Here is a 12,443-nt window from a genome sequence, read left to right on the forward strand (position 1 = left end):
TTGTTAACCTATGAGAACAGAGGCTGAACTTAAACCAGCGATGGCCTCGTCCAGCCCTGACTCCATGCATTGACATGCCTGATTTACCTGGATGCCTGAGTTAATGTCCTTTTGCTCACGCTGCTGGTGTGTGTCATCTCCCTATCACACACCCTTCAGTGACGCTAACTAGGCAGGCACGCCCACTTGCCTTGGCATGTTTTATGGACGACCCAAGCTGCAAACATCAACATGTATAAGGCATATGCTCTCTTCTTTGTGTAATTTCAGGCACCAAAATATGCCTACACAGAGGGGTATGTGCATACAGACACATGCGTATTCTTTTTTTGCCTGGTAGAAATATACTTCTGTGATGTTCCTTCAACTCCCACACATGCCCCTCCATGGCTGGCACATCTCCTAATTATTTCCATCTACTCCCTCCCATAGACCTTTTGTGTGTATATTTTGGCACACATTTTCTTGGTTCCACCTAGTTCCTTTCTCTCTTTCTTTCTCTACGTCCCTCCCTCTCCCTCCTCTTCACAGCTTTTAGGAAAATTTGTTAAACTATACACTCTTTATTATTAATGAAAAATTCTTCACAGTTACAAAAGTGCATGGTTATAAAATCATCTCCATACAAAGGTTGGCATCTTCCCTCTAACCCCGCCCCACCCCGAGCCCTCCCATCCCCAGACATTAGCATATTACAGGACAGTGCTTAGAAAAACTGAGAGCTCTGTGGATCCAGCTCTCCACCCAGTGCTGTGACAAACACAATAGTGATTTACAAAGGACCGTGTGACTCCCTCATTTCCCTTTTGCATCTTCCTGGGGCGGGGAAGAGCAGACAATTTTCTCTGGCTTTAGGAAGATGTCCTTTTGAGGAATGGATTAAGATGTATCTTTTTACTCCTCTACTGCTGGAAAGGATGTCAGCAAAGACACCTATAGGGGGAAGCTGGGAGGTCTTCCCTTATGGTTGAAGACAAACACCTGTCTTGATCTGTTCAAATTTCATACATGTACCTCCTTGAAAGGAGCCATGAACCTCTATAGCAACTCTGGGTTCCTATTTCTACAAAGTTCCCTGGGAATTCCTCTAGGAATGGGGAAAGAGAGATGAGGGTTTGTCTAAAGGGGGACCAGAGATAACTGGTCCAAAGTGGTGTGATTCAGATATGAGGGCTCTTCTAGAAAGGAATTTTCTTGGCCCAAACCTTGACCAAGCTAAACTTTGATATCCTCTGGTCGAGCAGGGAGGAAGCTTCTGCAATGAGGACTTCTCTGAGGGGCAGGAGAGAACAGAGGGAAGCAGCCAGAAGTCAGCTTCTCATTTGGATGACCCTGCCACAGATTTTTCTCCTTCTGTATTTTCTGAGCATCCAGTCCTACTCTAAACCTGGTGGGGTTCCATCTTAATCTGTCAAACAATGTAATATTAGGTTAGTGCAAAAGTAATTGTGGGTTTTGCTATCACTTTTAATGGTAAAAACCACAATTACTTTTGCACCAACCTAAATAAGCAGGTGGCTCAGTGGATGATGTCAGAGAACTGAACCCAAATTCCAGAGAGATCTGTCCTATATCAGCAGATCGCCAACACACAAGGAACCTCACAGACAGACATACAGATGCAGAGATACTCCATCGCATACATATTAACCAGTTTGGACAATTTGAATGAAGCCTTGTGGTTACCAGGGATGTGGGAGCAATTGCAATGAGGATTGCTAGATTATCTTTAGAAGCTTGCTTCTCATAGCTTGGACAAGCTGACGGCAGTGGGGGAGAAGCAGGGAATTCCTTAGCAGTAGGTGGGTTGAATACTTTTCTCATTATGCTCTAGTAAACTGGGGCACTTTTAGCAGCAGGAGAAACATCTGTCCTTTAAAAGCCATGTATCCTGCTCAGAAAGGTTTGCATTAATGGAGACCAGATTGTCCCACTAGAAAGGACAGTTGATGTCAAGGGGGCATTTGGTGTCTTTTCTGTTTCTAGTCCTATGCAAAAAAAAGTATCTATCTTAAAATATATCAACTATATTTTGGCAAACAATAGTTCCTAGGAGATTATTACAGTATATGGTATCCCTCTATGGGAAGCTTTTCTATTTTGTCAGGATTATAGTTTCTAAAAGTTCCTCTCCAGGTATTTAGGCTGTCAGCCTGGCTTGTTAGAGAACAGTTTGAGTTAGCCATCCTTGGTCATCACAGAAGAGAGCAGGGCACAGTTCTGCTTCGGATATCAGACGTTGTAAGCAAGATTCAGCGGACACACGTTCAAGTACCTCAGGTCTAGCAGAGTTTCTGAAGACTCTTTTGGTTGACTAGCTCAGGGAAGCACAAGTGAGGGATGCCTTCCTGGAAGATGACATGTTATCCTCCTTCATTCCTTTCAGGCTTTCCAGGAGGATGGGAGGATGGAATAGTCCGGAGCTTGGGGCAAGGTAGGTGGAAAGCCCCTCTTTTAATTCTCCTCCTGGCCAGCTTATCAGCATGTTTGACTGTGCCTTAATGCTCTTCTCCTAAACTGCAGAGGTTCTCGCCTGTAGCTTTCTTGCTTTTTTAGTATCTCTTGCAACACACACAGCAGGGCTTGAGTAGGAAGGGTTAATAGCTTCCTCTCTTGATTCCCAAAGATCTAATTTTTCACATGACTGCCTCCATGGCCACCAGTGCTGATGTTTTATCTACCCGTTGTAAAGCAGGAGTCTCCTATTCAGATGTTACTTGTGTAATCTCTGTTTCAGAGCCTGCAATTTGCCCTACCGGGAGCATAGCTCAATGTGTACAGCAGATGGGTTAACTGCCTTCTATTTAGCTGACCTACTAGCACATTCACGGCTGCTGAATTCCAGGGCCCCATTACCCAGCCATCTGAGGCATTCTCTTCCCCAAGCACTTGGGAAAGCACTGGAAAGAGAACTGTGTAGGGTTGAGTCCCAACCTTGCCACATAGACAAGTCATATCCAACCTTGAGACTGGTTTTCCCATCTGTAAAACAAGATTACTGATGTTTGATTTACCTCCTGCACAGGGTTGTGAAAAGTCACGGAGAACGACGTGAAAACACCCACGAACTCTGCGGTGCTGAACAAATAGAGGGAGGATAATGATGATGCCCACGAAACTGACGAAAAAGACAACGATGATGATAATTGTGCTTTGCTCGTAAAGTTACTTGATTTTTGACTGACTGATTAGATGCAGTTTCCCTGAATGGAGCTGCCTACCACCTTCCTTCTAGGGCTCATCCAGACAATTTTGGATAAGTCACTCAACTCTCTATGATTAATTCATCTGTCAAATGGGGATAATAAAAACCACCAGGCAGTGTTGCTGGGAGAATTGAAAGAAGCAATTCGATAGATATCAAAGTGCCCAGAGGAGTGCCTGGACCTTATTAGAAACTTTGTCATCTCTAGTTGAATTTGAATTTATACAACTCAGGCAGGAATGGTGATGTTCCCCAACTTGGATGGGGCAGTACGAGGAGCACAGACTTTATCTTGCTCATAGTGGCATGTGACTTTAACCTTGCTGAGCCTTAATTGCCTCATCTGTAAAATGGGAACAACAGCGTTCAGCTCAATCTGTGTGTGTGTTAAAGGGAATGGTTTGTGGAGAGAGCTTTTCACAGTGCCTGACACTGGCGAGGGCTCAGTATTTAACAGCTCTCTCGTCCTTATGCTTATGTGGGTGAGTTGCTTAGAAGAAAATGCAAAGCCTCATATGGTCATAACTGTGCTGCTTTTGTCCTCTTTAAGCTCTGGGTACTGCCAGGCCATGGGTCAGCGGCCCACAGTGCACTTTCCTGGTGAGACCCTGTGGCATGAGCACTGTGGCAAGAACGGTCACATGATGAGGGTCCCAGGATGCCAGGACTCTTGCTGCTCCAGTTGCTGGGCCTCCTGCCTCTCTCTTCTGAAGCCAATCATGAGTAAGAGGCAGGAGAAAGAGCACTGAAAGTGTGCATCCTCAGCCTGCTGCCTGGGACCTCACCAGCCGGTGACAATTGGTCATATGGGGACAGTCACTGGGAGGTGGTCTCACCTGGTAGCTGCTGGTGGAAGGAGGCCAGGGGCTGGCATGGAGGTGTTCGTACTCCCTGGAGGCAGTGGCTGATTGCTGAGAGCTGACCGTTTTGGTGTCAGAGGGTGGGGAGTAGGTTTGAGTTCTGTGCCACACCCCCTCTATACAAGTTTGTGACCAGGAACTGTTCATCTTCTCAACATCATGTACTATGCATACTCTGGCCTCTGCCATTTGCAGACACCCTTCGTTGCCTGCCTGACAAAGTAGATATTTCTTGACGACCCAGTTCACAAATCACTCCACTCTTATAATTCTCATGGACACTGCTAGAAACAGATGATGGTTCCTCCTGGGCCTCCATAATGATGTGCTCAGAGTCCTGACATATAGTCTGAAAGGGAATAGTTTTTGGATCTCTCTCCTTGACCAGGGGTAATTGCCTTGAGGGTGGGGACCGAGTCAATTCATCTGACGTTCCCAGTTCCTAGCGCACTGCCTGGCCCAAAGCAGATGCGCATACAAAGTGAGTGTCCCCACCTTGCTCGAGCCATGACTGAGGCAGCCAGGTCACTGTGGAGCCAGAGTGGGCAGTCAGGGAGGGCATCTGGTGGTCAGCGGCTGTGGCGGTCAGCAGCATGGAGGGATGAGAGGCAGCCATGTCAGATCTCTTCCTCTTCACTGGCCTTGCTCCAGCGGTGGCAGCAGTTGGCAGTGATGCCCAGGAGGAAGTTGGTGGCCACAGAGGCAATGGACACCACGAAGCCCACGAAAGCAATGAACAGGTAATCATCCAGGGTCAGGGTCAGGTGGCAGGCCTTGAAGCTCTCCTCGGTGAGTGAGAAGAGTGGGGCGCCCTCGACTTCAGGGGGGCCCCGGCACTCAGCCAGCTGAGAATCTGTAACACAGAAGCCAGGGAGGGTGAGGTACCCAGAGAGGGAGAGGGGATTGGAGAACCCCTTAACCCCAACTGCTCCCTGGAAAAAGGAAGGAAGACATTCACTGCGGGTCTTCCGTGTGCCAAGAATCCTATAATCTTATTTAGTTCCCTCAACAACTCTCAAGGCAAGGATTTTTATGTCTATTTCTACAGATGTGGAAAGCACCGTTTGAAGAGTTCAGCAATTTGCTGAAAGTCATATGGCTTTGACCCGTGGTAGGTCTGGGGACACCATCGTCTCTTACCATAACCTCCTGACTGGTTTCTGGGCTTCTGAAGGTGTCTGCCCTCAGCCTGCAGCCTGGAACCTCGCCAGCAGGTGACAAACCATTTCAATACAGTCGGCTGAGTGATTCTTTCAAGCCTGAAGTCCTGGCATGTCTTCTCTACTTGAAATCCTTCCCTGGCTTCCTGTCTTTGAATGAAGCAAAAGCCAAGGTGCTCCCCGTGGGCTCCAGGGACTCTTGCCCAGCTCTCCCACTCTGTTCCTTGTTTACTCTGCTCCAACCACATATACCTCCTAGTTATTCTTCCACATCCCCAGAGTGTCCCCTCAAGAGGTGGGGAAGGGATGCTTTTGCATTTGTCCCTTTGGGAGGGAGTTTCTCCCCTTGATCTCTGCACAGCTCAGCCCCCCAGTTTCTTTGGGACTTGGCTTAATGCCACATTATTAGTGAGGCCTTCCCTCTTTATGACTCTAAATAGCACCCCCACTTCACCTCCCCCTGGGCTCCCAATCTTACCTGCTCTGCTCTATTTTTCTATGTAGTGTTGATCAGTGCCTGAAAGTTTATTGGTTTCTTTCCTGTCTTCTCCCCTTTTCATATAAGCTCCTCCCATGGAATCTTTAGCATGAGAACAGTGTCGTTTCTATAGTAAGTGCTTGATGAATCTTTACAACATGAATACAAGACTCTGCCCAACTCCAAAGCATTGGGTCTTTCTACTACTTATGTGGCTTTTCTGGATACACAGAGTATAGGGTTAAAAGTATGGATTCTGGAGCTATTGGTCTAGTTTCAAATCTCCTCTTCACCCCTTGCTAGTTGCATGGTTACGGGTAAGTTATTTAACCTCTCTGTGTCTTGACTTCTTCATTTGTCAAATGAGGATAATAACAGTATCTACTTCTTAGGGTTGTAGTGAGGATTCAGTGAGTTGACATAGATGAGTTATATGTTATACATTAGTGTAATACATGTAATATATAACATATTTTTCAATTATATAAATTATTATATTGGTTAGTTTCCCCAGACAGGTCATTGGGGGTCATAGTCTGCACTCAGGCTTCCGAGGCAGGGGGCTGCTTTTTCCTGGTGGGGTTACTGTTATCTCCAGCCTTGATGATCTCACCTCATCCTTCTGGGGTTGCTTTTATGAATGCACGATGGCTGTTAATGGTCTTATCTCACTCTGCCTGGGAAGTAAGGGTAGTGTGCAGGCGGCACTCTTGCCATGCAGCGCTAGGCACTGGCTTTCCTGCAGCCAGTCATTCCTTTGTTCAGTGGAATAAGTATTAATTAAGCTCTTATCTTGGGTAAGTCTTTTTTCTTTTGGTATTTCTGGCTCTCATGCTCTGCCTCTATAAGAAGGGGCCTCTATAAGAAGGGGATAATCCAATCTAAATTTTCTAAGGGTCAATAAGAAGACATTTTCTAAGTTATGCATTGTATAAGTGCTATGTATTTATTCTGCAGTTTTTGAGGGCAAGGAATCAAATGATGGATTTGGATTGACCCTTTTGAGAACTGAATCAGCATCAATATCCTTGGAAATGGGGAGTCAGTTTTGGAAGAAGAACACAATCTTCCCCAAATCCCAGGCTGAGTGGTCCCTGGAGGCTGTGACCCCAGGACCTGTGCCCTACTCAGGCCTGGATCCTGTCTGGGGTTGACTTGCATGACTTCTCTGGAAATCTGAAGAGGCTGAACTCTAAAGTCTATTATGTATGTGAAGCTGGTAGTGCAGAGACAGTGAGATGGGGAATGTGGCGAAACTCATATGGACCAGCCAGAGGAGCCCCTGGCAGTCATCGGTGGGACCACACAGGACACAAGATGGGAACGTGGAGGCTGACAAAACCCGCTGGTAAGTCAAGGCACCAGTCTTAAAGCCATGCTGTATCCCAGAGGCTTGCTTATGGACCTGTTTGTTCAACTTTTCCAAAAACCATGGATAATAGTGGAGTTCCACGAAGGAAAATGGAGGAAGCAGCTGAAAGGAACTAAAGGGAGGAGCATCACCTGGTTCTGCCTACACTGGCAAGTTTTTGTCCCTAAGAAGAAGCACCTTGGTGAGTATGGCCTGGTGTAAAGTGTGTTCTGTGGAGGAGCAGGGAACCTGAGTTTCCAGCTGGGCCTGTTTGCTTTGTCATCATGAGCCTGTGGACAGCAACTGTCCCCCTCTGGAGCTCAGGTTCCTCACCTGTACTGATGTGTGAGGCTATATTGATGAAATCTTGGACGCCTCTCCTGCTTGCTGTGAGTCTGAGCTTCTGCAGGGCAGCAGAGACCTCAGAGATCACAGAAAAGGAGTCCCTGGGTGTGGTGGAAGCTGAGTGCTTTGGTGCCCTTTCTGTTATTAGTGCACAGGAGAGAGAGGGAAGGCATGGCCTGCCGAGGTTGAGCAAGTGGGGAGACTGCTCCAGGCAGCCTCCCCGTCCTGCCCTCCACCATTGCCCCAACCCAGTCCCCAGCTATTTTGGTGCCAGAGAATTTCCTCCTACAGCTCCGTGGAAACACTGGAATCGTGACCCACAGCCCTTCCCAAACTATTTTGGTCTTGGGCTCCCCACTCAGTCCTCCTCCCCCTGTTACCGCATTCGGCATTGCTTCTTCTCAGCACGTGCTGAGCTCAGGTTCTGGGAAAGCCCTGGGGTAGGGCCTTCAGCTACTACTTCTGGTGCTTGTGCCAAGCCTTGGTGCTGTCACACAGGAGAGCTGGTGGCTAGGGCTGCAGAACATTGCCTGCCTCTGGGTCAGGCTCAGATGCCACTGGGTTGGGACAGCCATCAAAACCTGTGTGATTTGGGCTCCTTCAGGCCCCAGTCCACCCTCTGGTTGGGACAGCCATCAAAACCTGTGTGATTTGGGCTCCTTCAGGCCCCAGTCCACCCTCTGGTTGGGACTGGCTGGCAGAGTTGCTACATTGCAGTCTTTCTTTCAGCTCCCTACCCTATGTCCAGAGTTTACACTGCTCAGAGCCTTGAATTTGAGGAAGGCCGGGTTCTCATAGCTGAGGTCCAGGTCTTGAAGCTGCATGAGGTCCTAGAACTCTACTGCAGCCCTTTGGCCAATCCAGGACTCAGGCTCTGACTCTTCTGATAGGCCAGAACCTGACTCTTCGGGATATAGTCAGGGAGACTGCCAGGACTCAAATCCTGGCTTCAACACTTAGCAGCTGTGTACCTTCAAACGAGCTACTGAACCTCTCTGTGCCTGTTTCCTCCTCTGTAGAGTGGGGACCTCATTAGTGTTCTTCTGGAGATAGGGAGAGATAGGTAAAGGTGCTTAAGAGAAGGCCTGGTAAATAGTACTAAGGTCTCAAGTTCCTCCTGGAACGTGTTGGTTGGCATGGGACTGAAGTTGTAGCTCTGTTGAGATTGAGTTAGCCATTACTATTTATACGAGAGTTTTCCAACACATGGAATGCTAAAAAAGCAGTCTAGTAGAATAGAACAGGGCTTAGACGTCAAATAAATCTAGGTTTTATTCATGGTCCTGACACTTTTTGATTTTTATATTTGTATTGTTTCTTTCATGGCCCTGCTACTTTCTAAGTGCGTGATTCTAGTCAAGCCTTTTTATTGTTCTAAATCTCACTTTCTTCACCTGGAAATGAGTATAATAAAAATGGGGGTCCCATAAGATCATGCGTGCTAAGATCTTGGGTCATGGTGAAAGCTCAATCAGAACCAGCCCGGATGAGCTGTTCCCACTTGTTTACTATCTGTCTGCCTCATCAGGTCGTGAGCACCACAGCAGTGAGGGACATCTATTTCATGAATGAATGGGCCCTTAGTGCCTCACCATGCATTGCAAGGATTCAACGAACAACCTGTTGACCGAGCTGGTGTACGAAGAGGCAGGCCCACATTATAAAACACAGTAGGTGCTTTCCGGCTCTAAGTCCCTCCCCTTTCTTTGGAGCCTATGCTTCCATTGAGGCAAGCCCTCCCTGTTGACTGCCCCCTCCTGCACCCCCCCATTACCTGCTGTACAGCGCTGGATCCGGTTTCGCAGCCACTTCAGCAGAGGCTCCATGGTGCAGCCGCACACCCAGGGATTGCCGCCGATCTGCAGGGTCACCAGCCCCGGTAGATCCTCAAGAGCCTCGAGGCTGAGGAAGGCCAGGCCCCCATAGCTGAGGTCCAGGTCTCGGAGCTGCACGAGGCCTTGGAAGGCGTGGGGGTGCACCCTCCGCAGCCAGGGGTTGTGGCTCAGGTCGATGTGGACCAGCCCATGGGCCTCCTGGAACATGTCAGCTGGCACGTGGCTGAAGTTGTTGTAGCTCAGATCCAGGTGTGCCAAGCGTTTGGCATGGAGGAAGAGGCCCCGGGGCAGCTCCATCAAGGAGTTGTTGCGCAAATCCAGCACCCGGAGCTCCATGTAGCATGTGAGGTAGCCAGGCGGCACCGCTGCGATGCGGTTGTGGGCCAGGCTGAGGTTGCGGGTGTCCATTGGCAGGTCTGGCGGCACGGAGAATAGCCGCTGGCTGCTGCAATCCACCACCTGGTTACGGCATGTGCAAAGGACTGGGCAGCTGGTGCCAGCATCCGAGTGCATCAACCCGGCTGCCAGGAGGAGAGAGATCAGCAGCATCGCTGGGTGGGGTGGCCCGGGCCAGGGAAGCTGGGCCCAAGTGTCACCCGTCTTAGGCATCTGGCAACAGCAGTGCTGGAGGGAGCCCATGAGGACCGTGTTCATGGAATCGAGAGTCTGTGACACAGGAAGGCAGCTACATCAGGGGCCAGCGTCTGCGAAGGTGGGGCTTCTGAGCATGTGGTATCATGGCTAGAGACTTTCCCAGGAGCCTCTTAGCACCAGAGGGCTTCCTGAGATCCACGGGCGGTCCCCTTCTGGAGCCTAGGGGGCAAGAAACCCCGTCGAGGTCCTCCAGGGTCTGGAATGATGATCAAAACCTGAGAGAGGGAGGGGACAGGATGGGGCTGGGTCAGCTGCCAGCAGGTCCTGGAAGAGTTCCCGCAGATGCTCTGTGTCTCTCTCACCCATGCCTGCTGGACATTCCCTCTTGGTGCTGCGTCTGGGAGGGAGGGGCTGAAGGAGATGAAAGGTGCCCTTTAAAGATCCTTGGCACTTCTTCTAAGAAAACTTAAGTCCTGTCCCACGTCTGGGACTGATTAGGAAGCCAGGGCTGCACCTGGGTCTCCAGTGTTGAAGGTCTCAGAGGCCATTTGTCCTGGTGGCCCAGTGGGCTTGAATCCAAGGGGGTCCCAGGGTGAGTGTTTTGGGAAGAGAGCCCGGGAGGAAGTGAGTCTCCATGAGCCTTCTCAGCCTCAGTGGCTGCTGGAATCCCCAGGGAGCCTCTTTGTTCCCCAAAGAGAGGAGGACCCCAGGTGATGCCCACTGTCTGGGCCTCCGGGTCCAGAAGAAGCCATGAGTCCTGAAGGTGCAGGCTGGTTTGGCAACTTGTCCAAGTCAGCGCCTTCCTCAGCGCAGCTCTGTATTCAGCAGGTGGAGGCCGAATTCCCTCTGTCAACAAGGAAAGCACTCAGGCAGAGAAATCCTGTGCCCTGCACGCCCCCTTGTCCCTTCACCTAGGACCCTTGTCTTATCTCTGTCTCTTTCTTTCCTCCCTTCTTTGGTCCCCCAACCACAAAGTTCTCTGCTGACTGTCTCTCAGGTGTGGGCCATGGCAAGTTGATACCCCACACTCACATTGCTGTCACCCACGAGCCCTCCCTGACCCAACCTGCAGCCCTTCTCCTCTGGGTTTCTCTCTTGGGTTAAATGGATTTTCTTCTCATAACCCCAACCCCATCAGCATCAAACACGCCACCCTGGAACAACTCCCTAAGGAAAACATGCATCCACACTCTGGGGGTTTGCACACCCCTTCCAAACACTCTAAGCGCTCCTGTTTCCTCTTCACACACACACACACACACGCACACACGCACGCACACACGCACATCATTCTTCTGTGACTCCCCCCACATTTTGTCCTGCCCCGCGCTCACGCCCGGCGGTTTTCACTCCAGCTTCCTTCTGCACAGGCGATCCTGCAGACCCCTCCCCAGTCGACCCCCAGCATCTCTCCCCCGCCCCCCCCAGCGCACACCCCTCATCGCAGCACCCCTTTCCACACACTGCACTCTCCTGCTCGCTGCCCCCAGCAGAGCGACCGAGAGTGATGCCACGCCCAGAGCCTCAGCCCTCGCGCCCGTGCCCCTCGCCCTCTCGCGCCTCCCCTGCCCACCTGCTGTGCTCGGTCCTCCCCTCACCCTCGGTCTGGCGCTATTTTCCTACCGCTTGGAGCCTCAATCCCGCCCACCGGGAAATCACCCCAGCTCCCCTTCATGCAGACTCATTTTCCGGAGCCCCAGGTCTCCCCCTGCACTCCCACAGGCCCCTTGAGCCTACTCACTCGGTTCCAAGGACACAGCCACCAATCTGCGGCAGGCAGACGCGGGTCTCCCTCCCTCCTCCTGGAATCCCCGCTCGCTCCCTGCTTGCTTCAGAACAGATTGCCTCCCCGGCTCTTCCCCTCCCCCGGCCTCTCCTCCTCCTCCTCTCCCGGATCCCTGGCCAGCATCTTCTGTGATTTCCCGTCCTGTGGTCCCCCTGCCCCTTCTTTCACCCCAAAGGAAAATCGCAGAGAAAGGATGTTTGGAAGAAAGTTCACAGAATCCGAATGCTCCTTTCTGAAACTCAGCTAGTGCCCAGGCTGCTGGGGTATAAGGCTTCCGCCAGGGCCAGGTCTTTCCCCTCCCTCCCCCCTTCCTGCCCTCTCCCTCTCCCTCCCTCCTTCCCCCTCTTCTCTCCCTTTTTCACTCCCCTTTTTTCCTCGAGGGCCAGGTACTGACGTTTCACTGTCTCTTAGCAACTGCCTCCACATCTCTGAGCAACAGGAGAACTGGCTGTGGACCCCACCACGAAGAGAGGGGAGAGAAGGAAGCACCCGGCAGAATTCACAGCCTCCCACGGGATCCTGAGGATAGGGCGAGGGGAAAAAGAGGAGATAAGGGTGGGCAACTGGACAGGAGCAGAGAAAGAGGAGCAGGCAGGGAGAGAGGATTAAAAGGCCCAGTGGGAGAGGTTGTAGTAGGGGCAAGGCGTGGACCTGGAATTGGAGACAGAGGAGGGACGGCTTAAGGACATCAGACCCAGAAGGAAAAACCAAGAGGGCTTGCAGTGAAAGGAGAAAGGGACTTAGTGGAGGATGTGTGGGGTGGGTGGGGAGTGAAGAATGGGGGCATTGAAGACAGGAATAAGAATGGAAACAAAAAAGACATGCGCAT

General features: G+C 50.6%; 1 protein-coding gene across 1 annotated transcript; it reads right to left on the minus strand.

The window, feature by feature from the left end:
* Window positions 1-620: 620 nt before the first annotated feature.
* Window positions 621-11,865, minus strand: LRRC55 (leucine rich repeat containing 55). The gene is made up of 3 exons (XM_012476507.2): window positions 11,570-11,865; window positions 9,174-10,674; window positions 621-4,918 (listed from the first exon to the last, which is right to left on the minus strand). The coding sequence occupies exons 2-3, from the start codon at window positions 9,886-9,888 to the stop codon at window positions 4,683-4,685; spliced, it is 951 nt and encodes a 316-aa protein (XP_012331930.1). The 5' UTR covers window positions 9,889-10,674; window positions 11,570-11,865; the 3' UTR covers window positions 621-4,682.
* Window positions 11,866-12,443: the final 578 nt, after the last annotated feature.

The sequence above is a fragment of the Aotus nancymaae genome, unplaced genomic scaffold, assembly GCF_030222135.1.
Source record: "Aotus nancymaae isolate 86718 unplaced genomic scaffold, 86718_ANA_hifiasm-v0.15.2.pri h1tg000059l, whole genome shotgun sequence".
Taxonomy (NCBI): domain Eukaryota; kingdom Metazoa; phylum Chordata; class Mammalia; order Primates; family Aotidae; genus Aotus; species Aotus nancymaae.

Coding starts and splice junctions, on each gene's coding strand:
- LRRC55 (XM_012476507.2), bottom strand. CDS start 9,888: ATGAACACGGTCCTCATGGGCTCCCTCCAGCACTGCTGTTGCCAGATG. Junction 4,919..9,173: donor GATCCAGCGCTGTACAGCAG/GTAATGGGGGGG, acceptor TCTGTGTTACAG/ATTCTCAGCTGGCTGAGTGC.